General features: G+C 36.2%; 1 protein-coding gene across 15 annotated transcripts in view; it reads right to left on the reverse strand.

Moving 5' to 3' along the window:
* RABGAP1L (RAB GTPase activating protein 1 like) overlaps positions 1-26,532 on the reverse strand; it is a 786,837-nt gene that overhangs the window by 488,435 nt on the left and 271,870 nt on the right. For all 15 annotated transcript variants that reach the window (XR_014256708.1, XR_014256709.1, XR_014256710.1 and 12 more), the window contains 2 exons: positions 8,511-8,604; positions 339-489 (listed from right to left, as the gene is read on the reverse strand). Coding sequence is in view for 6 of the 15 variants with exons in the window: in XM_082437232.1 (XP_082293358.1) it covers positions 339-489; positions 8,511-8,604 (245 nt within the window). In the remaining 9 variants the exon portion in view is untranslated. The remainder of the gene's footprint in view (positions 1-338; positions 490-8,510; positions 8,605-26,532) is intronic.

Raw genomic sequence — 26,532 nt, forward strand, 5'->3', positions numbered from 1 at the left:
ATACTAGAGTACAGTTATACTGTGTACAACTGTACATAAATCTCATACAGTAAGAAAGGTTAATTGAGAGTACTTGAAATATAAGTATATTCCAACTTAGTAAATAGTTATAAAGTTACTAGAATAAAAAAATGAAAGCCAAGGCATTAAGTGTTCATAGATCACTACAGTGCATTGTTTATCACTGTCCAACAAGTGTTTAGAACAAAAGGCAACTATTCACTGAACAACAATAGAGTTTTTAAAGAAGTTCAAAGCATTTATGACTTACTGGAGCTATGAAAACAGGATTTACTTAATATACTGTTGCGTGAGAATAATATGAAAAGATCTCCTACCTTTGTGATAAGAAGTCGGTACCTATCCAGCATTGCCTGGTTGTCATGGCAGCCTGCTAATAATTGCCATACCTCTGCCCTCAATGCTTCAGGAACACCACTCTTCACCAGAGTAGATAGCCCTTTTGGTCGCGCACCAAGATTACTGTGCCTGAGAAAACAAGAAAATAAACCATTCATACTCCCTTCGCCACTGCTGACCTGCTGTTGTTATGAAAAGTATATTGATGAGTTTATATAAAAGTGCACGACTGGATCAGGAGAAAATTGGCAGGGAGGGGCATGAAATAATAATAGTAGTGTTTAAGTTTAGTAATGTCTTCAACTTTTTTTCTTGATTGCATCTTCTTTATTAGTGAACCATGTTATTCCACCCACAAGGAAAGTTCTTTCTTCTCCTCATTTACTTTTTAATCATCCTATGAACCTATTCAGAATAATGAATGTGTTAACTATATATTTCTAGGCAGCATTCCAAGGCATAAAAAGAGCCATTTGAATCCCCTAAGATGAATGTATGACAAGTTGGCTAATGACGTGTGTATGGTAAGGGTTGGGGACAAGGGATGCTGAAAGTAGATCAGGGGCCTATCACACCTTGACTATATACCTCTACATCCTGACCCAAAGTGCTTCCTAAAGGAAGAACCTAGCCCTTTCCTACAAAACATATACAACCTATCCAACTCCCCAGCAACATACACTTATCAGCCTTACCCATTTCCAAGGGTGTTTAGAATTGCAACAATGACAAATACATTGTCATGAAGTCAATGATCACATAGTAGGTATGCTACTATGATAATCTGTCCAACTGAACAAGAAACTGAACTGTAGTTCCCAGTCTATGCCTAGCTTGAACCTGGAGCTATGTTCTATGCCTTTTTGTTCAGACTTTATCTCTACTTCGCTGCTCACCTTTGATCTCTTAGAGCTGATCCTAGTGTAACCATCTGGACTCCAAACCTTAATGAGGTACTCTGGTTTGGTTAACATCCCAGGTTCTGGTTTCAAGTTTTAAGCCTGAAAAGTCATAGAAACCACATGTCTATTTTCTAAAATTGGCCTCCCATCTACTTTACCTACTTCTCTATCTTTACACACTCTTCCAGCTCCAGGCCAGACCTCAGTTTTGGCATGCCCTTCATCTGAAAATATGTTCCATGCTTTCCCCATCCTCTCATAGTCCAGCTATCTTGGAAAAACTGTAATAAGTTCCATAACTCGAAAGTTCAAGTAAACTCATCTCATTAATATCTTTAATAAACCATCAAATGTATGACCATTCTGCTTTCTTTCAGCCTCATAAAGGAAAACGTTTATATTGTTGAGTTAGGGAACCTAAGCTGATAATACTGACAGGCTTGAAGCAAAACAAAGTAAAAAGAGATAGAGCTTACATGATGTAACATGCTACGGCACCATTAAAGAACATAATTATGCTGCTAAGTGAAAAAAGCAGGCTTCAAAATAGTATATATGGTATTATTTAAAATACACATTCTCTCTCTCACACTCTCTCCCTAACACATACTATTTTGAAACCTGCTTTTGACATGCACAGGGAAAGAATATGGAAGAATAAACTCCAAAATATCTATGTAATGGAATTAAGAGAGAAAGTACTCCTTTTATTTTCCTATACTGTTTGAAATATTTACAACGGTCTTGAATGTTTTTATAATAATACACCAAAAAACCCATTTCAGGTCTTTAAATTTCTCTCATGGACTTCAATTAAAATATAAATTTAGTTAATTTGGAAAAACACCATAGCTAAATATGTTCCATAAAATATGTCAAGTAGACAGAGTATTAATTATTCTTGAGAAGACTTATACCTGAGTAAACTGTATGACACATGGATTTCCTTCCTACTGCCTCTTCTTCACTATCCAACTGAATTTAAGATTAGCAAAAGAGGGGCCTCCCTCCCTGGTGGCGCAGTGGTTGAGAATCTGCCTGCCAATGCAGGGGACACGGGTTCGAGCCCTGGTCTGGAAAGATCCCACATGCCGCGGAGCGACTAGACCCGTGAGCCACAATTGCTGAGCCTGCCTGTCTGGAGCCTGTGCTCCGCAACAAGAGAGGCTGCGATAGTGAGAGGCCCACGCACCGCGATGAAGACTGGCCCCCACTTGCCGCAACTAGAGAAAGCCCTCGCACAGAAACAAAGACCCAACACAGCCATAAATAAATTAATAAATTAATTTTTTTTAAAAAGCTATTAAAAAAAAGATTAGCAAAAGAATACTGCACCACAAGAGAGCCAGGATCAGTCATAAAAGGGTCTTTTTTGTAATTTATTATTTGATTCTGATTATACTTTTGAATAGGAAAAACATATGTGGTTTGAGGGCTAAGAAAGTTTCTGTACTCCTAATGTAAAAAAAAAAATGAGTTAACTAAAAACAACAGTGTGCAAAGGGCTAAGCTCATTTCCTATGAAATTAAATGCAAAATATGCTGAATTATGAGTCCCATAATGTACAATATCATATAAGAATTCAAATTAATTAAATAGATTACATGTTATACAGAAATCAAGGTCATCACTGTGTATCTACAGCTATGAAAATTCCAATAAATATCTCCTATAAAAGAAACCTTTATTCCACCCCACATCACACTCTAGATATCATACTGTCTCCTACCTTGCACATCAAATTTCTCCAAAGGATCGCTGTATACTCACTATCTCTATTTCTTCCCCTCACACTCATCCCTCAGCTCAACTCAACATGGCTTCTCTATCTCTCCTAGAAACAGTTTTCACTTAAGCAATACATGACCTCTCTCTATGCCACTAAATACAAAAGACATATTTTTCACTCCTTTCACTGTTGACCACTTTGTTTCCCTTGGCTTCAATAACAAGGCACTCTCTTTCCCCCCCTCCCACAAACCCCACTGATGATTGCTTCTCCTCTATTAACCTCTTAAGTGTTCTGAGCTTTTAATCTCTCCAGTTTCCCTCAGTGATCTAATTCTCTTCAGTCTCTTGCCTCTGGGCATTATCATCCATGCCCATGTATTCTGAGCTCCAGAAATCAACATGCTCAAATCTAAACTCATATTCTTTCTTCCTAAACCTCATCGTTTTCCAGGGTATCCTACCTCAGTGATTGTCACTACAATCCAACCAAATTAGAAACCTAGGAGTTATGGTTGACATTACTCTCTGTCCCATAATCCTTTACTAATCCATCAAGAAGTCTAATGCATTTTATTTTCCCAACCTGTCCAAAATCCATGCACTTCTACTTCCACTGCCACCAACTGTAGTCACTCTACAACCTCTACAATGACCTCCTAACATCCACTCATCCTACTACGATATGCTTCCAATACGGCAGACAAAATGAAAAGGACAAACAGCTTGATTAAGTGTTATGTTGGCTCTAATTACTTTGTATAATGATTTATATAAGATTTTGAATCTGGAATATCTCTTCCTACTCATGCATACACACACCTTAAGATTAATAGTCAACAGTCCCTAATACACATTTTACCACAATATGATTCAACTCAACCAACATTCAGCTTCTAGCTGACCCTCAGCCATCTGTTTGGCTGGGTATAATAGAAAAGTCTTTTCTCCTCTCTTAAAAACCCAGGCACTATTTATCTTTACAGACTGACATTTAAAAAGAACTAGGTCATTCATAACACAACATGATTAACAGCTTTAATTTACTGATTATTCTTGTAATGACACAGTAATTATATTGCATATAGCACCCTAGTACTTAAGAGATACTAGTGGATACTAAGCCAAATGCTACTAGTATACATCTATGACCAGAGAAGACCCAAACAAAAGAACAATCTATAGAAATAATCATTGTTTCAATATTTCTAATAAAAATATAACTACATATGGCCATTGCTTTAATAGCGTACAACATTAACTGCAGCTATCAAGAGACTTGGAAATAGGCTAGTTATGACAGGTGCTGAACTCTGCACTAGAAGCAAGATAGGTATCAAATTATTCAAAAAGTCACACATAAACCAGACATATACTAAACAAGTAGTAATCGGGCAGTTTTTAATGCATGAATATAAACTCCACAAGGGCAGGAATCTCTGTCTTCTTTAGTTATGTATCCCAAGCACCTACAACAGTGCCTGGCATATAAAAGGTCTTCAGTACATTTTAGGTAAATGAATAGATTTATGAAACTAAATTAATATGATCAACTAGTAAGGCTAAGCAAAAGAATGCTTTTTTAAAAGCAAACATTCTCATTGATTCTAATAGGATCATAAAGCTGTTTTATATTCATCTAGTTACCTTCAAAGAGGCATCTTTTCTTGAAACTGTCTGGACATGTAAGAACTTTCTCTATTGTTAAAGCTGTCCAGAAGAGAATTTCAAAGGGAAGCTATGATTTCTAACAAAAACAGAAGAGAAATCAAGAGATGAGAAGAAAAGCCATTGAATGAAACTGAGTGGCCACTGATGGAATTAGGGCAGTTTTGATAGAGGGGAGGTGGAAGTAAGTGGTTAGAAGATATGAGAATGTGAGGGCAGCAGCCTGACCCATTTTAAAAGGTTTTCTCAGAAAAGGGAATAGCTAGAACTGAAACTAAAAGATGGAGAACATCAAGTAAAGTTAGGGATCTGTCCTTCCCCCATTAATGATAAGACCTAGATATGTCAACCTAGGTCTTACTTTAAGTTAAACAAGCTACATGAAGAAAAGTTTCAAGAAAAGAGACACATTAAAGGTCACTGGGAAAATCAAGAGCACATATTTTATTCTGATTTGTATATGTTTTTGCCAGGTTTTTTCATTAGTCAAAAAAGTGGAACATTATATTGATGTGAAAAGGAAGGAAGTTATGGATGTTCATGCTTAGTGATTCAAATCCTTCATGTTTCCCAAGTTAGATTTTTTTTTCCCCTGTCAGTTTGCTGATGCTCAGCTAGGTTGAGAAACCACAGACCAGGAACACATTTTCCCACTGTGATAATATGTATAGCCATGAAAAATACAATCAAAGTGCCTATTAAATGCATACTGATTTTCTGAAAGTCTAATAAAAGAGAATGAATAGTTTGAAGATGGTTTTATTTATATATAATAAATTAATACTCAATTTTTACCTCCGAGGTTCACTTCATTTTTTTTCGTTAGAAAACCTTCCTGCCACAAAAGCTGACTTACATCTAAGGGTTCAGCATCAGCACTCTGCTTTCTTAAGCTATCCAGAAATAATTCTGCCCCAATTCCTTAAATTCTTTAAATAATTTAATGTATAAGTCATCAGCATTACCATTCTGAATATATTCAGAAAAAAGAAATCTTGCTACCATTTCAGTTTGGTGTTTCCAAGTCCTCCCTTCACAAACATTTCCTCATTTCCTCTCTCTCTGACCCTCTCCCTCTCTTCTCTCAATCCTTGTTTCCTCTTTTTTTTTTTATTTAGTTCCTTCATCAAGACACCGTAACTCCAGTCTTGTATGAAGACCTCCATTACTGAACATTTTACAGTCTGTTTTCCATTTTCTTTTCCATAGTATCCTTATTTTTTTCTGGTAATTTCAAATTAGTATTAAAGAGTCTTCCTTTATATCTTTCTGATAGTATATTTCATTTTTTGAATTCTGATTTTATCCATAAAAGCTTCACTTTATTTTAATAGAGTGACCTAGTTGTTTTATAATAAGTTAAAAATACTTTCAACTATGTTTTATTTAAAAGTTCCTTGAGAACACAGGCTGTCTCCTCATAAAAATCTCCCCAAAGCACAAAGTGTAGTGTTTTCCCCAAAAGGTGCTTTACCTAAATAAATCACAAAAATATCTTCATGTAAGTCCCTAAGCTAGTATTCCTAAGACTCACTGAAAAGCTCTAAATCTAAAAAAGATGAATGTTTAAAAAAGATATTCCAAGAGCAATTTAAAGATTTTGTCACTTCTTGTGTAATATAAACTCTCAAATAGGCAAATTTTATCGTTTTCATATGAATTGTCATGACACAACTGCAATAATAAGCCAAATAAAATAAAAATACATACTTGAATTGTAAAAGATCCAGCAAGTTTTCTAAAGGTCTAAAAATCAGTTATCTTAGTCTTTAAAATAGCTCCCTCAGATTCTTTCAATGAGTTTCTTGAAGCCCACTACTAAAAATATAATGTAGAAAGATGGTATTTTATTTCTGCAAAAAATGTACACTGAATGATAGCTGAGAAATCCCATCAACTCTACTTCAGAATTCTTTCTCTGTTTGGAACTCCTCTCCATACAAAAGACCCATGAGTTTGGTATAGACCTCATCAACCCATGCAATTACATCCTAACTAGCTTCTCTATTAACAGTTTCTTCCTACTCCAAAATTGCCTTTCTAAATAATAAAAAGCATCATAGCAATTTCACCTTTAAAATATTTGTTGGGGATTTTCTTTATCACATTTATTGTATTTTTTTTTCTACTTTTGTGTTCATTCGAAAATTTCCATTGGGTCCTCAGTGCTAACAGAAGCATTTATCCATCATGTCACAATTATCTGTTTAAATGTCTATATGCCTCTATAAGATGGTAAACTCTTTGGGGGTAGGAATTATCTCCTATTCATCTTTAAATCAGCATACAATTCCTAAGAGAGAATAGATGAATTTTTTAAGTTGGGTAAAAAATCAAGTGATTGTCATTTTATAAAAAAGAAATGTCTTAACTATTTTCTTAACAAAATGGTTAAGAAATTTGAAACAACCTCAGTGTTTCAGTTGTTTTGTTAAAATGGTCTGTTATGAGTGTATATTCCCACCCTTCTTGATTATGAACCTCAAACGTAGGAACTGTGTATTTATCTATGTATCTCCTAGAACCTAAGAGGATGCTGTATATTGAACCAAGTTATAAATCTTGCTTTTTATAAATAAAGATCTCAATTGGCTGTTTAATTAGTCATAAAAGTATTTTGTTTTCCTGTCCACCATACTGTCATTTTCATGATCTCTCTTTAAACTCATACAAGAAGTCTGGGAAGGGTATCAATTTTCCTAGTTTATTCTCTCTTGTACTAAAACTTCTACATGCTCCTATAAAAAGTAATCCAGAAACCTATGTACATTATAGAAATGGCAGCCTGTCCAACTGGTTAAAAAGTTCTGGCTCTGGAGCCAGACTGCCTAAGTTCAAATTCTGTCATTTACTTGCTGCATGATCATGGGCAAATTATTTATTGACCATGGGCTCTTGAGCAAGTTACCTATTTGCTGCCATTATTTGTTGTGTATTTTTATACTAGCTACCTGACATAGCTGTGCCTCCGTTTTCTCATCTGTAAAATGAAGATAATAATAATCCCTAAGTCAGAGGGTTGTCATGATGATAATTAACTAAGGTATCTAAAGTGCTTAGAACAGCACTAGACACACAGTAAGTACACTTAAGCCAGCTATTACTTTTGTAGCCATGCCTCACCTTTCCTTCTGTTACAATGAATGTTCTGCGCTTCTAAATACAACTCCTCCACTAGTCAACAAGTCCATCTCTTCTTGACTATTCATCGACTTCTCTTGCAACTGTGCCCTCTTCCTCTGGCATTATCAAATTTTTCTTCCTACTAGATCATTTCCAACAACATACAATGTACAGGCTATATTGGCCATCTTAATTTTCAGAATAATCTCTCAACCCACATCCACTTCCTAATTATGTCCCTATTCCTTATCCTCTCCTTCTAGCAAAACTTCTCTGAAGACCTATCTATCTATAACTGCTGATTACCTTTCCTCTTAGACATAGTCCAATCAGGCTTCCATTCCTACCTCTCCACAGAGGGGTTCTTGTCCAAGTAACCAGTGACATTCAAATCGCTGGACCCAGCGAAATTCTCAGGCTTCCTCTGACTTGACCTATCAGCAGTTGATCACTTCCTCCTTCTTAATAGCCTTAATTCACTTGATTTCTACCTTGGTTCTCCTCCTCCAAAGGAGCTTTCTTGGACTCCTTTGCACGATCTTTCCTACTCATCTTTCCAACTGCCAAACACTGGAGTGGTTGAGGGCTCAACCCCTAGATGACTATCTATATTGACTGCCTAAGTAATCTCAAGATTAAGATATATAAACACATAGATTTTAATTAATAAAGCAAATTAACATCAATTATGTAAATATAAAATTTTCAATTAAAAAAAAAAATTTTACCATCTTCCTAGCAATTCTCCCCAAGAATATAGGATCTTCTCAGGGCAATCCTTAGACACATCACCTGTTCCACTCGAGAGTTCATTATCACTCTCTGCAGAAGAAATACAAAAAGAACAAACATTATATTACATACTATATTAGATATTAATGTATTTTAAAACAAGAAACATGACTGTGTGTCTAATGAACAATCAAATACTCCTGCTTAATTATTACACCCATTGCAAAAATAACAGTATTTCATTGATACATTTTATCTTTAGTGCCTAAATAAATATTTTCAAATCACAAGTTTTTATGAAAATTCTTGTCTACAGTTTATACAGTGTGAAATTGAAAATACCTATAAATAAATATCTTTACCCAAAGAGAGAAAATTTAAAAGCTAATGGTAACACGATTAGAAATTCCTATATGGCGCTTTACTCATCAGTTGAACATTCTCAGATATTAATATTTTATGTAAATTATTTATATTTTTTTATTACTATAGTTATTAATATTTAGTGAGACAAATAAATACTAAAAACAAGAGTCAGACATATATATCAATATATAACACTGAGAAGCATTTATAATATGATACAAACACACAAGCAGAAATCTAAAAAAAATTCTTTAAGGTTTTTTAAAGATATATTGATAAGTACAAGATATTTTTGACTAAGGAAAGATGAAACTATTTGGCCTTTTAAAATGGCAACTGTATAAAACATCCCAAGATGTAAAGTAATAGTTTCAGAAAGAATAAGATAGGTTGAGTTACAGTTTACAATCAGTGGTGAAAATGAGTAATTCTAAGGTCTATAAATCTTTTGAGTGGTAACAGAGTTGGTAGAGAAAGATGTAATGGGCACAATTCACCTACATTATAACAAAGCCTTTGACACAGTACTACCTAAGAAAAGGCTGAAGAAGTATTGTCTGAATGATGAAATAAGCTAGATAAAAATCTGTCTGGCTGATGGCAAGTACTAAGGTTTAATCAATTCTGTTACAGTATAATAGGGATTGGCATTAAGTGAATCACATTGGGATCTGTATTAAGAACAGTTTTACTTAGCATGCTACAAATCCCATGATCCAAGCATAAACTCATTCATGTATCAGTGGATATATTCAACACCAAAAATTAATGTGATAAATAAAGGTTTATATGGCCAAGTTAAAAGATTTGGTCATATCCATCCAAAAAGATTTTATCACATATTTAGTAAAATATAAACAAACTCTATGCACACACACAGACAAATGCTTCACCATCTTTAGGACGATACTGGATAAACAAGAATCACGAGGGACATTTTATTCAAAAAGTAAGTATTGGGACTTCCCTGGTAGCGCAGTGGTTAAGAATCTGCCTGCCAATGCAGGGGACATGGGTTCGAGCCCTGGTCCGGGAAGATCCCACATGCCATGGAGCAACTAAGCCCGTGTGCCACAACTACCGAGCCTGAGCTCTAGAGCCCGTGAGCCACAACTACTGAGCCGACATGCCACAACTACTGAAGCCCACGCACCTAGAGCCCGTGCTCTGCAACAAGAGAAGCCACTGCAATGAGAAGCCTGCGCACCGCAACAAAGAGAAGCCCCCGCTCACCGCAACTAGAGAAAGCCCACACGCAGCAACGAAGACCCAATGCAGCCAAAAATAAGTAAATAAATTTATTAAAAAACAAAACAAAACAAAAAAACTAATGAAAGCCAAAATTAAAAAAAAAAAAGTAAGCATTATTCTGGATGGTGGGATGAAGGTTAAAAGGATATACACTAACATCACTGCTCTAGAAATACCTCACATAAGCAACTCTATGAACTTTGCAACAAGTTCATCATGAAAATAATAGAAATGAGAGATTTTTTTAAAGCTAAAGCACATGAAGTATTACTAAGTACTGGAGGAATAAGGTAAACAGAACCAACTGAAGCCTTAATATTAAAATATCCTAATGTGAACTACTACCCCTTATAATCCTTATAATTTTTTAAACTGAACTGAGAGTAATATAAAATGAATAAAGGAAACCTCATTTAAAGTGAAGTCAGGAAGCCATGAAGGGGCAGTTCTCACACATGTATCATTCACCGCAGCTTACAGACCCCAGCAGGAAGAAAGATTTCCTCCTGATCCAGCACGGACAAGCTGTCTGCCATCTGCAGCCAATGAAGAACCCCCACAGCCCTCCCCAATTTCCTCCTTTCCTCTATAAAGCAAGGCCCTCTCATCCATTCTCCAGATATGCCTATAGTTCACCATTTTTTGCTTGTCCCAAACTGCACGTCTCAGCTATTCCAAAATAAACTTATTTTGCTGGTAAAATAATTGGCTGGTTTTGTTTGTTTAAAATCAACAGGGAAAAGGGACACTATTAAAAGTTACACTGGAAAACAGGTTAAACTTAGACTATCTCAGGCAAACAGACTGCTGGTCACCCCTCTTATTAATTAGTACCAAGCATAATATTAAGTACTTATAAATTGATATTCAATTAAGCAGGGTCCAAGATGATCCTACTTTATACTCTAATTTGCTACACAGTAAATCATAATACACCAAGGTGCCAAATTATTTGATGAAGTTGTACATGCTAAACTGGAGACCAAAATCTAAGAACACAATGAAAAGGAAAAAGAAAAAAGGAAACAAACACTGATGGACATCATTAATCTTGATTATGATAAAACTCAAAAAGTACCACTGATATAGAGAATCTTTCAGATTCTTATTATTCTTGTTGGGAAAGGAATCCCTAAGCATGAAACAAAACCAAGATGCTATAAGAAAGAATAAGAAATATAACTACCTATAAATTAAAAACTTCTATGAAGTAAGGTACAATATATATTAAAAAATAAGCAGGGCTTCCCTGGTGGTGCAGTGGTTGGGAGTCTGCCTGCTAGTGCAGGGGACACGGGTTTGAGCCCTGGTCTGGGAGGATCCCACATGCCGCGGAGCGACTGGGCCCGTGAGCCACAACTGCTGAGCCTGCGCGTCTGGAGCCTGTGCTCCGCAACGGGAGGGGCCGCGATGGTGAGAGGCCCGCGCACCGCGATGAAGAGTGGCCCCCGCTTGCCGCAACTAGAGGAAGCCCTCACACAGAAATGAAGATCCAACACAGCCAAAATAAATAAATTAATTAAAAATAAATAAATAAATAAATAAATAGCACCACAAAATTAAATTTAAAAAAAAAAAAAAAAAATAAGCAAAAAAATTTTTCCAACATATGACAGGGCTATTTTACCTAATATACCAAGATCTTACTAAGCAATAAAATAAAGAACAATCCAACAGAAAATTGGGCCAAGGACATGAACATAGTACAGGTCAAAAAATATAAAATACAACTAGCCAATAAAGATATTAAAGAAAGCCCTATCTCAATAATTTTTCAATGCAAATTAAAACAATGAAACATATTCACCAATTAGACTGGCAGACAGTATAAAGAATAATAATACCTAGTGTTAATAAAAGTATGGGGAAACAGACAAGAAGGTTGATGTTTAAACGAGCAATCTTTTTTAATTTATTAAGATTCTAAATTAATATACCATTTGATCCAGCAACTCCACTTCTAGAAATTTATTATCCAGAAATACATATGCCAAAAATATATATGTAAGAGGATTTTCATTGCATCACTGCTTATAATAATAAGGAATTGAAAACTATCAGGAATCCATCAATAGGAGTTTTATTAACTAAATTATAGTATATCCATTCAAAAGAATACTATCCGGTAGTTTAAAAGAATTGGTGAATCTTTATATGCTAACATGAAAATCACCTAAAATATATTACTTGGTGATGAAAAGAAACAAAAGAGTAATTTTAAGTATGGTTTTATTTTAGTAAATATTATTACTTATATGATTACAAAGACCTTTAAAAATAGCTGTAAGCATATACACCAAACTATTAACAGCAATTATGTTCCAGCACCTAACAGTATCTTATCACATAGTAGGCACTCAATAAATATTTAGGGAATGCATCTTTCACTTTTAAGTTTAATATTTCTGTAATATTTTTATCTTTTAAAATAAGTATCGGGCTTCCCTGGTGGCACAGTGGTTGAGAATCTGCCTGCCAATGCAGGGGACATGGGTTCGAGCCCTGATCTGGGAAGATCCCACATGCCGTGGAGCAACTGGGCCCGTGAGTCACAATTACTGAGCCTGCGCGTCTGGAGCCTGTGCTCCGCAACGGGAGAGGCCGCGATAGTGAGAGGTCCACGCACCGCGATGAAGAGTGGCCCCCGCTTGCCGCAACTAGAGAAAGCCCTCGCGCAGAAACGAAGACCCAACACAGCCATAAATAAATAAATAAATAAAAATTTAAAGATAGTTTAACAATACATGGTTTGTTAAAAAAACAAAGAACAGTTTAAAAAAAAATAATAAGTATGCATAACTATAATAAGAATGGGGAAAGGATTTTAATCTTTTAATGAACCCTGTTGCTATATGAAACAAAAATCTATTTTATTATTATAAACCCTTACTAATATGTCATGAAACATGAATGATAACAATGTCTTGTCTTCCTGACAACCTCCCAAGTTACTGTGCACCACAAAAAGGAAATCAGAACTGAAAGCACCTAGACTAGCAAAGGTGAACCTCAAGGAGAAGAAAAGAAAATGGGCACACTGAAGTAAAACCAGATCCCTGATGAACAATTAAGGCAGAAACAACAGCAAATCGGGGCAAAATATTTGGACAAAAATAGGACTTAGCCAAGGAAGATAGGAGTCCCAACCTTTTATTGATTGTCTGCCTTTTTTATTTATATTCCAGGCACTCTTCTAAGTTTTACAGGCATTAACTCATTTTATCCTCTAAACAACCTAACGAGGTAGTCACTACTAGTGTGCCCACTTTAAAGGTGAGGAAACTGTGGCACAGAGAGGTTAAATACTACTGACCATGAGTCTTATATATTTACTGGCCATCCTGCTAGACAGGAAGAAAGGGGGCTAAAGAAAAGTAAATTTAAGTCTCTACTATATTAGATAAGACAGAGTTTCTAGGGAGGACTAAAGAAATAAACTAAGAAAGAAATAAGAAAGAAAAAAGACACAAAGTGTGGTGGAAAACATAGTGAGGAGGTTGGCAAGTAAAACGTGACAAAGAAGAAGAGAGAAGGAACAATGGAATCATGCAGATACATAAAAGGATAACTCTGAAGGTTCTGAAAAAGCAACTGCACTCCATTCTACATAAAGAGAAAAAAAAGAGAGATAGTGAGGACAAATGAAAGAAGGCTGGGATTCCTATCCTTGGCTAAATCCTACTCCATCAAAATTCAGGTCAGGAGTTACCCTCTTCTGGCTAGGCTAAGTGTGCCCCCTCTAGGCATCTTCAATCATAGCACTTACCACATCCTATTATAATTGTCTGTTATCCTCTATATCTTCTCCCATCAGACTCAGTTTCTTGGCAGTGGAGACTAACTTTTATTTCTATATTGCCAGTGCCTAGATTAGTACTTGGCCATAAGACCGATAAAAGTTTCCTAAATGGATAATCAGAGGGGAGGGGAAGAAGGAAAATCCATTACAACTAGAAAAAAAATTAAAAAGTAATGCCTTGAAAATTAGTGACATTTAGTATATGAGCATCTGTGTGCAGACATGGGTAAATGGGAACCAGGTTCATTCAATCATTCATAACTGGTCCTGGAGCCAAACTGCATGCATTTGAAACTCAGTTCCACCACTTACTAGCTGTGATCCTGGTCAAATTACTTAAGCTCTCTATACTTCAGCAGCCTATTTCTAAAATGAGAATAAGAACAGTACCTATCTTATAGAGTAGTTGTAGGAATTAGGCAAGTTACTATATGCAAAACACATATTACAGTGGCTGGCAAAACGCAAGAGCTATATAAATGTTAGCTATTAAAGCTATCTTGAGACATAAACCTGGGGTCCAGACGCAAACCCCGCAGACGTAAAACCCCAAGTGGTAAACCGGGCCCAGATGTAAAACTGGGTTCCGGAAGTAAACCCTCAGACGTAAACCCCCCAAGTCGTAAACATGGAGCCCAGATGTAAACCTGTGGGCTAGATGTAAACCTGAGTGGAAGCCGTAACCTGGGCCTCAGACGCCGGCCAAACCCCCCAATGCTGCGCTCAGGAGCAGAGAAGGCGAGCACCCAGCACCCTGCATGACTCAGACCCGACATCCGGCCCTCAGGTGACTGCACCTCACTGGGAAGCCCCTGACAGGAGGCCGCCTACAGGTGTCTCCAGGATGCAAGGAGAGGAGCCCCCGACAGGATGCCTGGCCCTCAGGTGACTCTGTGACAGGACAGCTGACCAAGCCATGTGGCTGATAGGGTCTTGGTGCTCCGGCCAGGTGTCAGACCTGTGCCTCTGAGGTGGGAGAGCTGAGTTCAGGACATTGGTCCACCAGAGACCTCCCAGCTCCACGTAATATCAAATGGCAAAAACTCTCCCAGAGATTTCCATCTCAAAGCTATGACCCAGCTCCACTCAACGACCAGCAAGCTCCAGTGCTGAACACCCCATGCCAAACAACCAGGAAGACAGAAACACAACCCCACCCATTAGCAGAGAGGCTGCCTAAAATCATAATAAGGTAACAGACATCCCAAAACACAACCGGATGTGGTCCTGCCCACCAGAAAGACAAGATCCAGCCTCATCCACCAGAACACAGGCACCAGTTCCCTCCACCAGGAAGCCTACACAACACAATGAACAAACCTTAGCCACTGGGGGCAGACACAAAAAACAACGGGAACTACAAACCTGCAGGCTGCGAAAAGGAGACCCCAAACACAGTAAGTTAAGCAAAATGAGAAGAAAAAGAAACACACAGCAGATGAAGGAGCAAGGTAAAAACCCAACAGACCAAACAAATGAAGAGGAAATAGGCAGTCTACCTGAAAAAGAATTCAGAGTAATGATAGTAAAAATGATCCAAAATCTTGGAAATAGAATGGAGAAAATACAAGAAACGTTTAACAACGACCTAGAAGAACTAAAGAGCAAACAAAAAATGATGAACAACACAATAAATGATATTTAAAATTCTCTAGAAGGAATCAAAAGCAGAATAACAGAGGCAGAAGAACAGATAAGTGACCTGGAAGATAAAATAGTGGAAATAACTACTGCAGAACAGATTAAAGAAAAAAGAATGAAAAGAATTGAGGACAGTTTCAGAGACCTCTGGGACAAGATTAAATGCACCAATTTCAAACTATAGAGGTCCCAGAAGAAGAAGAGAAAAAGAAAGGGACTGAGAAATATTTGAAGAGATTATAGTTGAAAACTTCCCTAATATGGGAAAGGAAATAGTTAACCAACTCCAAGAAGCACAGAGAGTCCTACATAGGATAAAGCCAAGGAGAAACACACCAAGACACATATTAATTAAACTATCAAAAATTAAATACAAAGGAAAAATATTAAAAGCACCAAGGGAAAAGCAACAAATAATATACAGGGGAATCCCCATAAGGTTAACAGCTGATCTTTCAGCAGAAACTCTGCAAGCCAGAAGAGAGTGGCAAGACATATTTAAAGTGATGAAAGGGAAAAACCTACAACCAAGATTACTCTACCCAGCAAGGATCTCATTCAGATCTGACAGAGAAATCAAAGGTTTACAGGCAAGCAAAAGTTAAGAGAATTCAGCACAACCAAACCAGCTTTACAACAAATGCTAATGGAACTTCTCTAGAAAGGAAATGCAAGCAAAGGAAAAGACCTACAAAATAAACACAAAACAATTAGGAAAATGGTAATAGGAACATACATATCAATAATTACCTTAAATGTAAATGGATTAAATGCTCCAACCAAAAGACACAGACTGGCTGAATGGATACAAAAACAAGACCCGTATATATGCTGTCTACAAGAGACCCACTTCAGACCTAGGGACACATATAGACTGAAAGTGAAGGAATGGAAAAAGATATTCCATGCAAATGGAAATAAAAAGAAAGATGGAGTAGCAATTCTAATATCAGACAAAATAGACTTTAAAATAAAGACTATTACAAGAGACAAAGAAAGACACTACATAATGATCAAGGAATCAATCCAAGAAGAAGATAGAACAATTGTAAATATTTAGGCACCCAACATAGGAGCACCTCAATACACAAGGCAAATGCTAAAGCCATAAAAGGGGAAATCAACAGTAACACAACCATAGTTAGCGGACCTTAACACTCCACTTTCACCAATGGACAGATCATCCAAAATGAAAATAAATAAGGAAACACAAGCTTTAAATAACACATTAAACAAGATGGACTTAATTGATATGTATAGGACATTCCATCCAAAATCAACAGAATACACGTTCTTCTCAAGTGCTCACGGAACATTCTGCGGGATAGATCATATCTTGGGTCACAAATCAAGCCTTGGTAAATTCAAGAAAATTGAAATCGTATCAAGTATTTTTCCGACCACAACGCTATGAGACTAGATATCAATTACAGGAAAAAAAATCTGTAAAAAATAAAAACACATAGAGGCTAAACAATACACTACTTAATAACCAAGAGATCACTGAAGAAATGAAAGAGGAAATCAAAAAATACCTAGAAACAAATGACAATGAAAACACGACGACCCAAAACCTATGGGATGCAGCAAAAGCAGTTCTAAGAAGGAAGTTGTTAGCAATACAATCTTACCTCAAGAAACAAGACACATCTCAAATAAACAACCAAACCTTACCTAAAGCAATTACAGAAAGAAAAACAAAAAAATCCAGAGGCAGCAGAAGGAAAGAAATCATAAAGATTAGATCAGAAATAAATGAAAAAGAAATGAAGGAACAATAGCGAAGATCAATAAAACTAAAAGCTGGTTCTTTGAGAAGATAAACAAAATTGATAAACCATTAGCCAGACTCATCAAGAAAAAAAGGGAGAAGACTCAAATCAATAGAATTAGAAATGAAAAAGGAGAAGTAACAACTGACACTGCAAAGGATCATGAGAGATTACTACAAACAACTATATGCCAATAAAATGGACAACCTGGAAGAAATGGACAAATTCTTAGAAAAGCACAACCTTCCGAGCCTGAACCAGGAAGAAATAGAAAATATAAACAGACCTATCACAAGCACTAAGGGGAGACTGTGATTAAAAATCTTCCAACAAACAAAAGCCCAGGACCAGATGGCTTCACAGGCAAATTCTAACAAACATTTAGAGAAGAGCTAACACCTATCCTTCTCAAACTCTTCCAAAATACAGCAGAGGGAGGAACACTCCCATGCTCATTCTATGAGGCCATGATCACCCTGATACCAAAACCAGACAAAGATGTCACAAAGAAAGAAATCTATAGGCCAATATCACTGATGAACATAGATGCAAAAATCCTAAACAAAATACTAGCACACAGAATCCAACAGCACATTAAAAGGATCATACACCACGATCAAGTGGGGTTTACCCCAGGAATGCAAGGATTCTTCAATATATGCACATCAATCAATGTGATAAACCATATTAACAAATTGAAGGAGAAAAACTATATGATCATCTCAATAGATGCAGAAAAAGCTTTTGACAAAATTCAACACCATTTATGATAAACACCCTCCAGAAAGTAGGCATAGAGGGAACTTACCTCAACATAATAAAGGCCATATATGACAAACCCACAGCAAACATCACTCTCAATGGTGAAAAATTGAAACCATTTCCTCTAAGATCAGGAACAAGACAAGGATGTCCACTCTCGCCACTATTACTCAACACAGTTTTGAAAGTCCTAGCCACGGCAATCAGAGAAGAAAAAGAAATAAAAGGAATCCAAATCAGAAAAGAAGAAGTAAAGCTGTCACTGTTTGCAGATGACATGATACTATACATAGAGAATCCTAAAGATGCCACCAGAAAACTACTAGAGCTAATCAATGAATTTGGTAAAGTAGCAGGATACAAAATTAATGCACAGAAATCTCTTACATTCCTTTACACTAATGATGAAAAATCTGAAAGAGAAATTAAGGAAACACTCCCATTTACCATTGCAACAAAAAGAATAAAATATCCAGGAATAAACCTACCTAAGGAGACAAAAGACCAGTATGCAGAAAACTATAAGACACTGATGAAAGAAATTAAAGATGATACAAATTGACGGAGAGATATACCATGTTCTTGGATTGGAAGAATCAACATTGTGAAAATGACTCTACTGCCCAAAGCAATCTACAGATTCAATGCAATCCCTATCAAACTACCACTGGCATTTTTCACAGAACTAGAACAAAACATTTCACAATTTGCATGGAACCGCAAAAGACCCCGAATAGCCACAGCAATCTTGAGAAAGAAAAACGGAGCTGGAGGAATCAGGCTCCCTGACTTCAGACTATACTACAAAGCTACAGTAATCAAGACAATATGGTACTGGCACAAAAACAGAAATATAGATCAACGGAACCAGATAGAAAGCCCAGAGATAAACCCACGCACATATGGTCACCTTATTTTTGATAAAGGAGGCAAGAATATCCAATGGAGAAAAGACAGCCTCTTCAATAAGTGGTGCTGGGAAAACTGGACAGCTGCAGGTAAAAGAATGAAATTTAGAACACTTCCTAACACCACACACAAAATAAACTCAAAATGGATTAAAGACCTAAATGTAAGGCCAGACACTATAAATCTCTTAGAGGAAAACATAGGCAGAACACTCTATGACATAAATGACAGCAAGATCCTTTTTGACCCACCTCCTAGAGAAATGGAAATAAAAATAAACAAATGGGACCTAATGAAACTTAAAAGCTTCTGCACAGCAAAGGAAACCATAAACAAGATGAAAAGACAACCCTCAGAATGGGAGAAAATATTTGCAAATGAAGCAACTGACAAAGGATTAATATCCAAAATTTACAAGCAGGTCATGCAGCTCAATATCAAAGAAAACAAAACAACCCAATCCAAAAAAGGGCAGAAGACCTAAACAGACATTTCTCCAAAGAAGATATACAGATTGCCAACAAACACATGAAAGAATGCTCAACAACAGTAATCATTAGAGAAATGCAAATCAAAACTACAGTGAGGTATCACCTCACACCAGTTAGAATGGGCATCATCAGAAAATCTACAAACAACTAATGCTGGAGAGGGTGTGGAGAAAAGGGAACCCTCTTGCACTGTTGGCGGGAATGTAAATTGATACAGCCACTATGGAGAACAGTATGGAGGTTCCTTTAAAAACTAAAAATAGAACTACCATACGACCCAGCAATCCCACTACTGGGCATATACCCTGAGAAAACCGTAATTCAAAAAGAGTCATGTACCAAAATGTTCATTGCAGCTCTATTTACAATAGCCAGGACATGGAAGCAACCTAAGTCTCCATCAACAGATGAATGGATAAAGAAGATGTGGCACATATATACAATGGAATATTACTCAGCCATAAAAAGAAATGAAATTGAGTTATTTGTAGTGAGGTGGATGGACCTAGAGACTGTCATACAGAGTGAAGTCAGAAAGAGAAAAACAAATACCGTATGCTAACACATATATATGGAATCTAAAAAAAAAAAAAAAGTTATGAAGAACCTAGGGGCAGGACAGGAATAAAGACACAGACGTAGAGAGTGGACTTGAGGACATGGGGAGGGGGAAGGGTGAGCTGGGACGAAGTGAGAGAGTGGCATAGACTTATATATACTACCAAATGTAAAATAGATAGCTAGTGGGAAGCAGCTGCATAGCACAGGGAGATCAGCTCGGTGCTTTGTGACCACCTAGAGGGGTGGGAGGGAGACGCAAGAGGGAGGAGATATGGGGAGGTGTATATATGTATAGCTGATTCATTTTGTTATAAAGCAGAAATTGACACATCATTGTAGAGCAATTATACTCCAATAAAGATGTCTAAAAAAAAAAAAAGCTATCTTCACCCAAACAATATGAATGCCTATGATGTAGAGTGCTGGGGTAGAATCTGGAGTGCAAGGTTTAAGGAATGAATGAGTGGGAAGTAAAGATATTAAATGTAGATTTTTCTTTATGCAAACTAATGAAATATGGGAGGTGAGAGAGTAATAGAGCTAAAGGGAACTGCAGGGTTAATTCAAGCATTACATTTCCCTTATCAACTCCGATTCCCCACCAAATTGGCCACTTCTTCCTTTTTGGCCTTATATAGACTCCTGCAATAATATCTACAAGACTTCCATGAAAACATGCCTGTTTACACTATCTAGTCATGTATTTAATATCTGTAACATTCATGTCCCACTCTTAAAACCCAAGCTCTGGGAGGGCTGGGATTATGTCTTATTTGCCTTTATATAATAGCCTTTAGCACATAGTAAAACTCAACTGTGGAATGAATGGAAGGATTAGTTAGTTCATTGTTGCTTTATTTTTAGAATATGTTCATACACTTAAGGTAATTGGGAACGAAAACACTGGAGAGAGGAAAATGAGAAATCAGGCAAATTCTCTCTAAAGACATGAAATTGCCCAGGTTTTTGAGTGTTGACTGACAAGGAGGACATTTCCTATTCCGACTAGATATGAGGCTTTGATGAAGTTTGACAATGTTAAGAGAGTTAGTTGAGGAAATTTGTAGCTAACAGTTTCAACTTCCTGTATAAAGTTTAACTTTAGGAGAGGTCTCTGACAGACTCTCCTTAACTTAGAGAGTAGGATTTGGTAGAGACTCTTCTAATATGAATAATTTCAACTCCTTCTCATGAATGTTTTCCTCATGGATTTCAATTTCCCTGCAGCTACTGGTCTCCTTCAGAAAGCAGGACTGTACAGAGCATTTCAGATGTCATTGGACTCATACTGTAGGACTATTACTTTCTTTAATCTAAACATCAGTGAAGTAGAGAATCAATCAGGTAGTGTTGTAAAAATTAAATGAAAATGCATGTGAGGTACTACACACGGTGCCTGGCACATAGTAGTACTCAAGTGTTAGCTATCATTTTTATTCTTAATGTTATTGAGTCCTCAGTAGCCTGCCCAGCAGCACTTCAAAGTAACTAAAAAAGCATTCCAGGTTTGCTTTGTCTTATCCACTGATTCCTAGCATGCAGAGAGCAGAAACCAATTGTGCAACACCAAAAGAAGATACAATAAATGTAAATTTTTAGATCAAACAAAATAAATATGTATGATACTGCAATCAAAATAATTTAAAGGGTCTCTTAACTTTGGCCACTCCCTGCTTTGAAAAAAACCGTGTTTCTGTTAGCAATGTTTTTCATCCTAATCATAAAAGAAAAATTTCAGAACTAGTATCAAGAAACATCATAAAAGGAAAAAAAATACAGACACACACATACACAATGCTTTTTTTTTCAAACAAAGTTAAAAATAAATTACAAAATTAGGGACAAATAAGCACAAAATCTCATTTTCTTTTCTTTTCAACTAAAGAATTACTCATAAAATAAAAGGCTGCAAAGTAAGCGCAGACAAAATGTGACTACTGAGGGTTTTCAGAGATTTTTCCCCTTAATTTTGGTCTTTCTTAATAAGTAATAAATGTTTGTTGAAAGTAATATAGGCAACCACAGGTTGGTATAAACTCTCTTCTAAACACACTGGGGAGAAAAACCCCAAAACCTTACTGATTGTGCAAAATCTGCAGGAACACAGGTTTGTATAACGTTACCTGCCAACCTGGAAGAGTACAAAAGTGATTCATTTTGATTAATTAGTTGTAAATAATGTCACTTTTGACAGCCAAACAATAAAGCTACCTTTTAATGACTTAATATAATATAATCTCTAACTCTTTCTCACATCACAGAGCCAGAATATACTTGTTCTATATAGAAGCTTATATACAAATGTAAGTCATTAATGTAAAACAAAAGATATTCCTTAATTTCTGAAATGTTCTAACATTTCCCACTGTCAAAAGCAAGCTGATTTATTATAGAGAGAAGATCCATGGTAGAGGAGACCACAAATTGCATGTTTCTTTCCAACTAAATCATCATCACTGTCATTCTGAATCTAATTACAAGTTTCTAATTAATAATCCCTGTAGTTGCTAAGTGTAAGTGATTAATAAAAATGGATCATTAATTGTTGAAACCTGTCAACCACACTCAAGAGAACTAGGGCAGCCAATACACCATACCTGAAGGACAATTAACATCATTAAGCAAACTGCTTTCTTAATCATGACACTAGTATATTCCTTTGTATGTGTATATGTGTGTTTCATTTTACATTTTTCTGGGATGTTAATGAGTTAGAATTTATTTAGTTATTTATATTTTGAATTTCAGTTTTTTGCAAATGCATTTTAATTTTCCTTCCATTTTCCTTTTTTTTAAAGTGTATTATGTATGACTGACATACAAAAAACTGTAGATATTTAATGTATAAAACTTGATGTGTTTGGAAAGGCTAGTATAGTCTTAGAATAAGAAACATGAGCAATGTCTATTTGAATGTATTATCTACGCCTCTTCAAAATAAACTGAGGTGGCAAAAGAGGAAAACAGTATCTGGCAGATTAAAAAAAGAACATATATGAATAGTTATACTAAAGGTTAAAACATATTATTCAAATGACTTTTTTTTTTTAACATCTTTATTGGAGTATAATTGCTTTATAGTGGTGTGTTAGTTTCTGCTTTATAACAAAGTGAATCAGCCATACACATACATATATCCCCATATCTCCTCCCTCTTGCATCTCCCTCCCACCCTCCCTATCCCACCCCCTAGGTGGTCACAAAGCACCAAGCTGACCTCCCTGTGCTATGCAGCTGCTTCCCACTAGCTATCTATTTTACATTTGGTAGCGTATATATGTCCATGCCCCTCCTTAGCTTTGCAGAATGACTTTTTTAAAGGCAGCTAATCAATTAGAGAAAAAAAATTAAGCAAGGGTTAGAGATAACTAGAAACAAGGAGGAGCAAGAGAAGAAAGAACTCATTAGAATAGGTCACAACTAACTAACAGGTGGAAAGGGAACTCACTGACATCTACCATGTGATGCACAATATACTCAAGAGTCCTCTGAGCAGATCACCCTCTTCAACCAAGAGTGTAACTCTGAAAGGGAAAATACTCACAAATAAATAAGAAAGGAAGGGGAAATGACCACAAAACTTGCCAAAGCAGCCACATGAAGTCAGGCAGTCAAGGAAGTAACAGTAAGATCAGGTTCATGTCTGCATTTGGGTTTTTTTCTTTAATATTCCCCTGAGAGTCTATACTTCTGAATATGAACCCAGTTGAGTTACTGAAAAAATCAGAAAACTAGACATGATAAAGACTGAGTAACTATCTATCTGTATGTATGTACATATAACACATATATGGGCACACATATGAACACACACACTCACACACACACACACATATATATGGAGAGGAAGAGAAGGAGGGAGGGCAAAAGAGAGATGGAATACATGTTTCCAAAATTAGGGAGGTGGGGGATGTAAACTCTGGAGGAAATGGATCCCTTTAAGGGAAAGCATATTAAGTGATGAACAGATGGCCAAGTATAGAACACAATGGGGGGAAAAGCAGAAACTGCCAAAATAGACTTAGGTTAGTCTTTAATACAGACTATCTCTTACACCTAGGATCTTAAAATTCAAACGTGGCAACAAAAGTATTTGTGAAAAAAACAGTAAATAATGGATTTTTGAGAAAAACTCAAGGTTTTGGAATGTATGCTCCATTTTGTTGAGCCTGCTAAGCATTCTTTGAATGGCCCTAGGATAATATGCCTCCTTATAATGGCCTGAATATTTGTCTGCCTTCCTTTCGAGACTAACCTAGTCACTTATGTAAGAGACTGTGTTCTAGTCATCACTGTATTCTTCCCTATCTGGACAGGGAACTAAGATCCCACATGCCTTACGGCCAAAAAAAACCAAAAAAATGTAAAACAGAAGCAATATTGTAACAAATTCAATTAAGACTTTAAAAATGAGCCACATCAAAAAAAATCTTAAAAAAAAAAAAGCAGCAACTTAAAACAATCTTGTTTATATACAGACTTCTAAGAAAATGGCAATAGGAACATACATATTGATAACTGCCTTAAATGTAAATGAATTAAATGCTCCAACCAAAAGACACAGACTGGCTGAATGGATACGAAAACAAGACCCATATATATACTGTCTACAAGAAACGACTTGAGATCTAGGGACACATACAGACTGAAAGTAAGGGGATGGACGAAGGTATTCCATGCAAAGGAAATCAAAAGAAGGCCAGAGTAGCAATACTCATATCAGATAAAACAGACTTTAAAATAAAGACTGTTACAAGAGACAAAGAAGGACACTACATAATGATCACAGGATCAATCCAGAAAGAAGATATAACAATTATAAATATATATGTACCCAACATAGGTGCACTCCAGTATATAAGGCAAATACTAACAGCCGTAAAAGGAGAAATCAACAGTAACACAATAATAATGCAGGACTTTAACACGCCACTTTCATCAATGGACAGATCATCCAAACAGAAGATCAATAAGGAAACACAGGCCTTAAATGACACATTAGACCAGATGGACTTAATTGATATTTACAGAGCATTCTATCCAAAAGCAGCAGAATACACATTCTTTTCAAGTGCACATGGAACATCCTCCAGGATTGATCACATGCTGGGCCACAAAGCAAGCCTCGGTAAACTTAAGAAAACTGAAATCATATCAAGCATCTTTTCCAACCACAGCACTATGAGGTTACAAATCAACTACAAGAAAAAAACTGTAAAAAACACAAACATGTAGAGGCTAAACAGCATGCTACTAAACAACCTATGGATTACTGAAAAAAATCAAAGAGGAAATCAAAAAATACCTAGAGACAAATGAAAATGAAAGCATGACTATCGAAAACCCATGGGACGTAGCTAAGAGGGAAGTTTATAGCAATACAATCTTACCTTAGGAAACAAGAAAAATCACAAATAAACAACCTAATCTTACACCTAAAGCAACTAGAGAAAGAACAAACAAAACCCAAAGTTAGTAGAAGGAGAGAAATCATAAAGATCAGAGCAGAAATAAATGAAATAGAAACAAAGAAAACAATAGAAAAGATCAATGAAACTAAAAGCTGGTTCTTTGAGAAGATAAACAAAATTGATAAACCTTTAGCCAGACTCATCACAAAAAAAGGGAGAGGGCTCAAATCAATAATATTAGAAATGAAAAAGAAGTTACAATGGACACCACAGAAATACACCACAGAAAGGATCATAAGAGACTACTACAAGAACTATATGCCGATAAAATCGACAACCTGGAAGAAATGGATAAATTCTTAGAAAGGTACAATCTCTCAAGACTGAAACAAGAAGAAACAGAAGATATGAACAGACCAATCAGAAGTACTGCAATTGAAACTGTGACTGAAAAACTCCCAACAAACAAAAGTCCAGGACCAGCTGGCTTGACAGGCGAATCCTATCAAACATTTAGAGAGTTAACACCTATACTTCTCAAACTCCTCCAGAAAAACTGTAGAGGAAGGAACACTCCCATGCTCATTCTTTGAGGTCACCAACACCCTGAAACCAAAACCAGACAAAGATATCACAAAAAAGAGAAAATTACAGGCCAATTATCACTGATGAACACAGACACAAAAATCCTCAACAAAATACTAGCAATCTGAATCCTATGGGAATACTAAGGGAAAACATAGGCAGAACACTCTATGACATAAAATGTAGCAAGATCTTTTCCAAGCCATCTCCTAGAATAATGGAAATAAAAACAAAAATAAACAAATGGGACCTAATTAAACTCAAAAGCTTTTGCAAAGCAAAGGAAACCATAAACAAAATGAAAAGACAACCCAAAGAATGGGAGAAATTTGCAAACAATGCAACTGATAACAGATTAGTCTCCAAAATTTACAAACAGCTCATGCAGCTCAATATCAAAAAAATAAACAACCCAATCAAAAAATAGACAGAAGATCTAAATAGACATTTCTCTAAAGAAGACACAGAGA

This window comes from Balaenoptera physalus, assembly GCF_965194825.1.
Source record: "Balaenoptera physalus genome assembly, chromosome: 1".
NCBI lineage: Eukaryota > Metazoa > Chordata > Mammalia > Artiodactyla > Balaenopteridae > Balaenoptera > Balaenoptera physalus.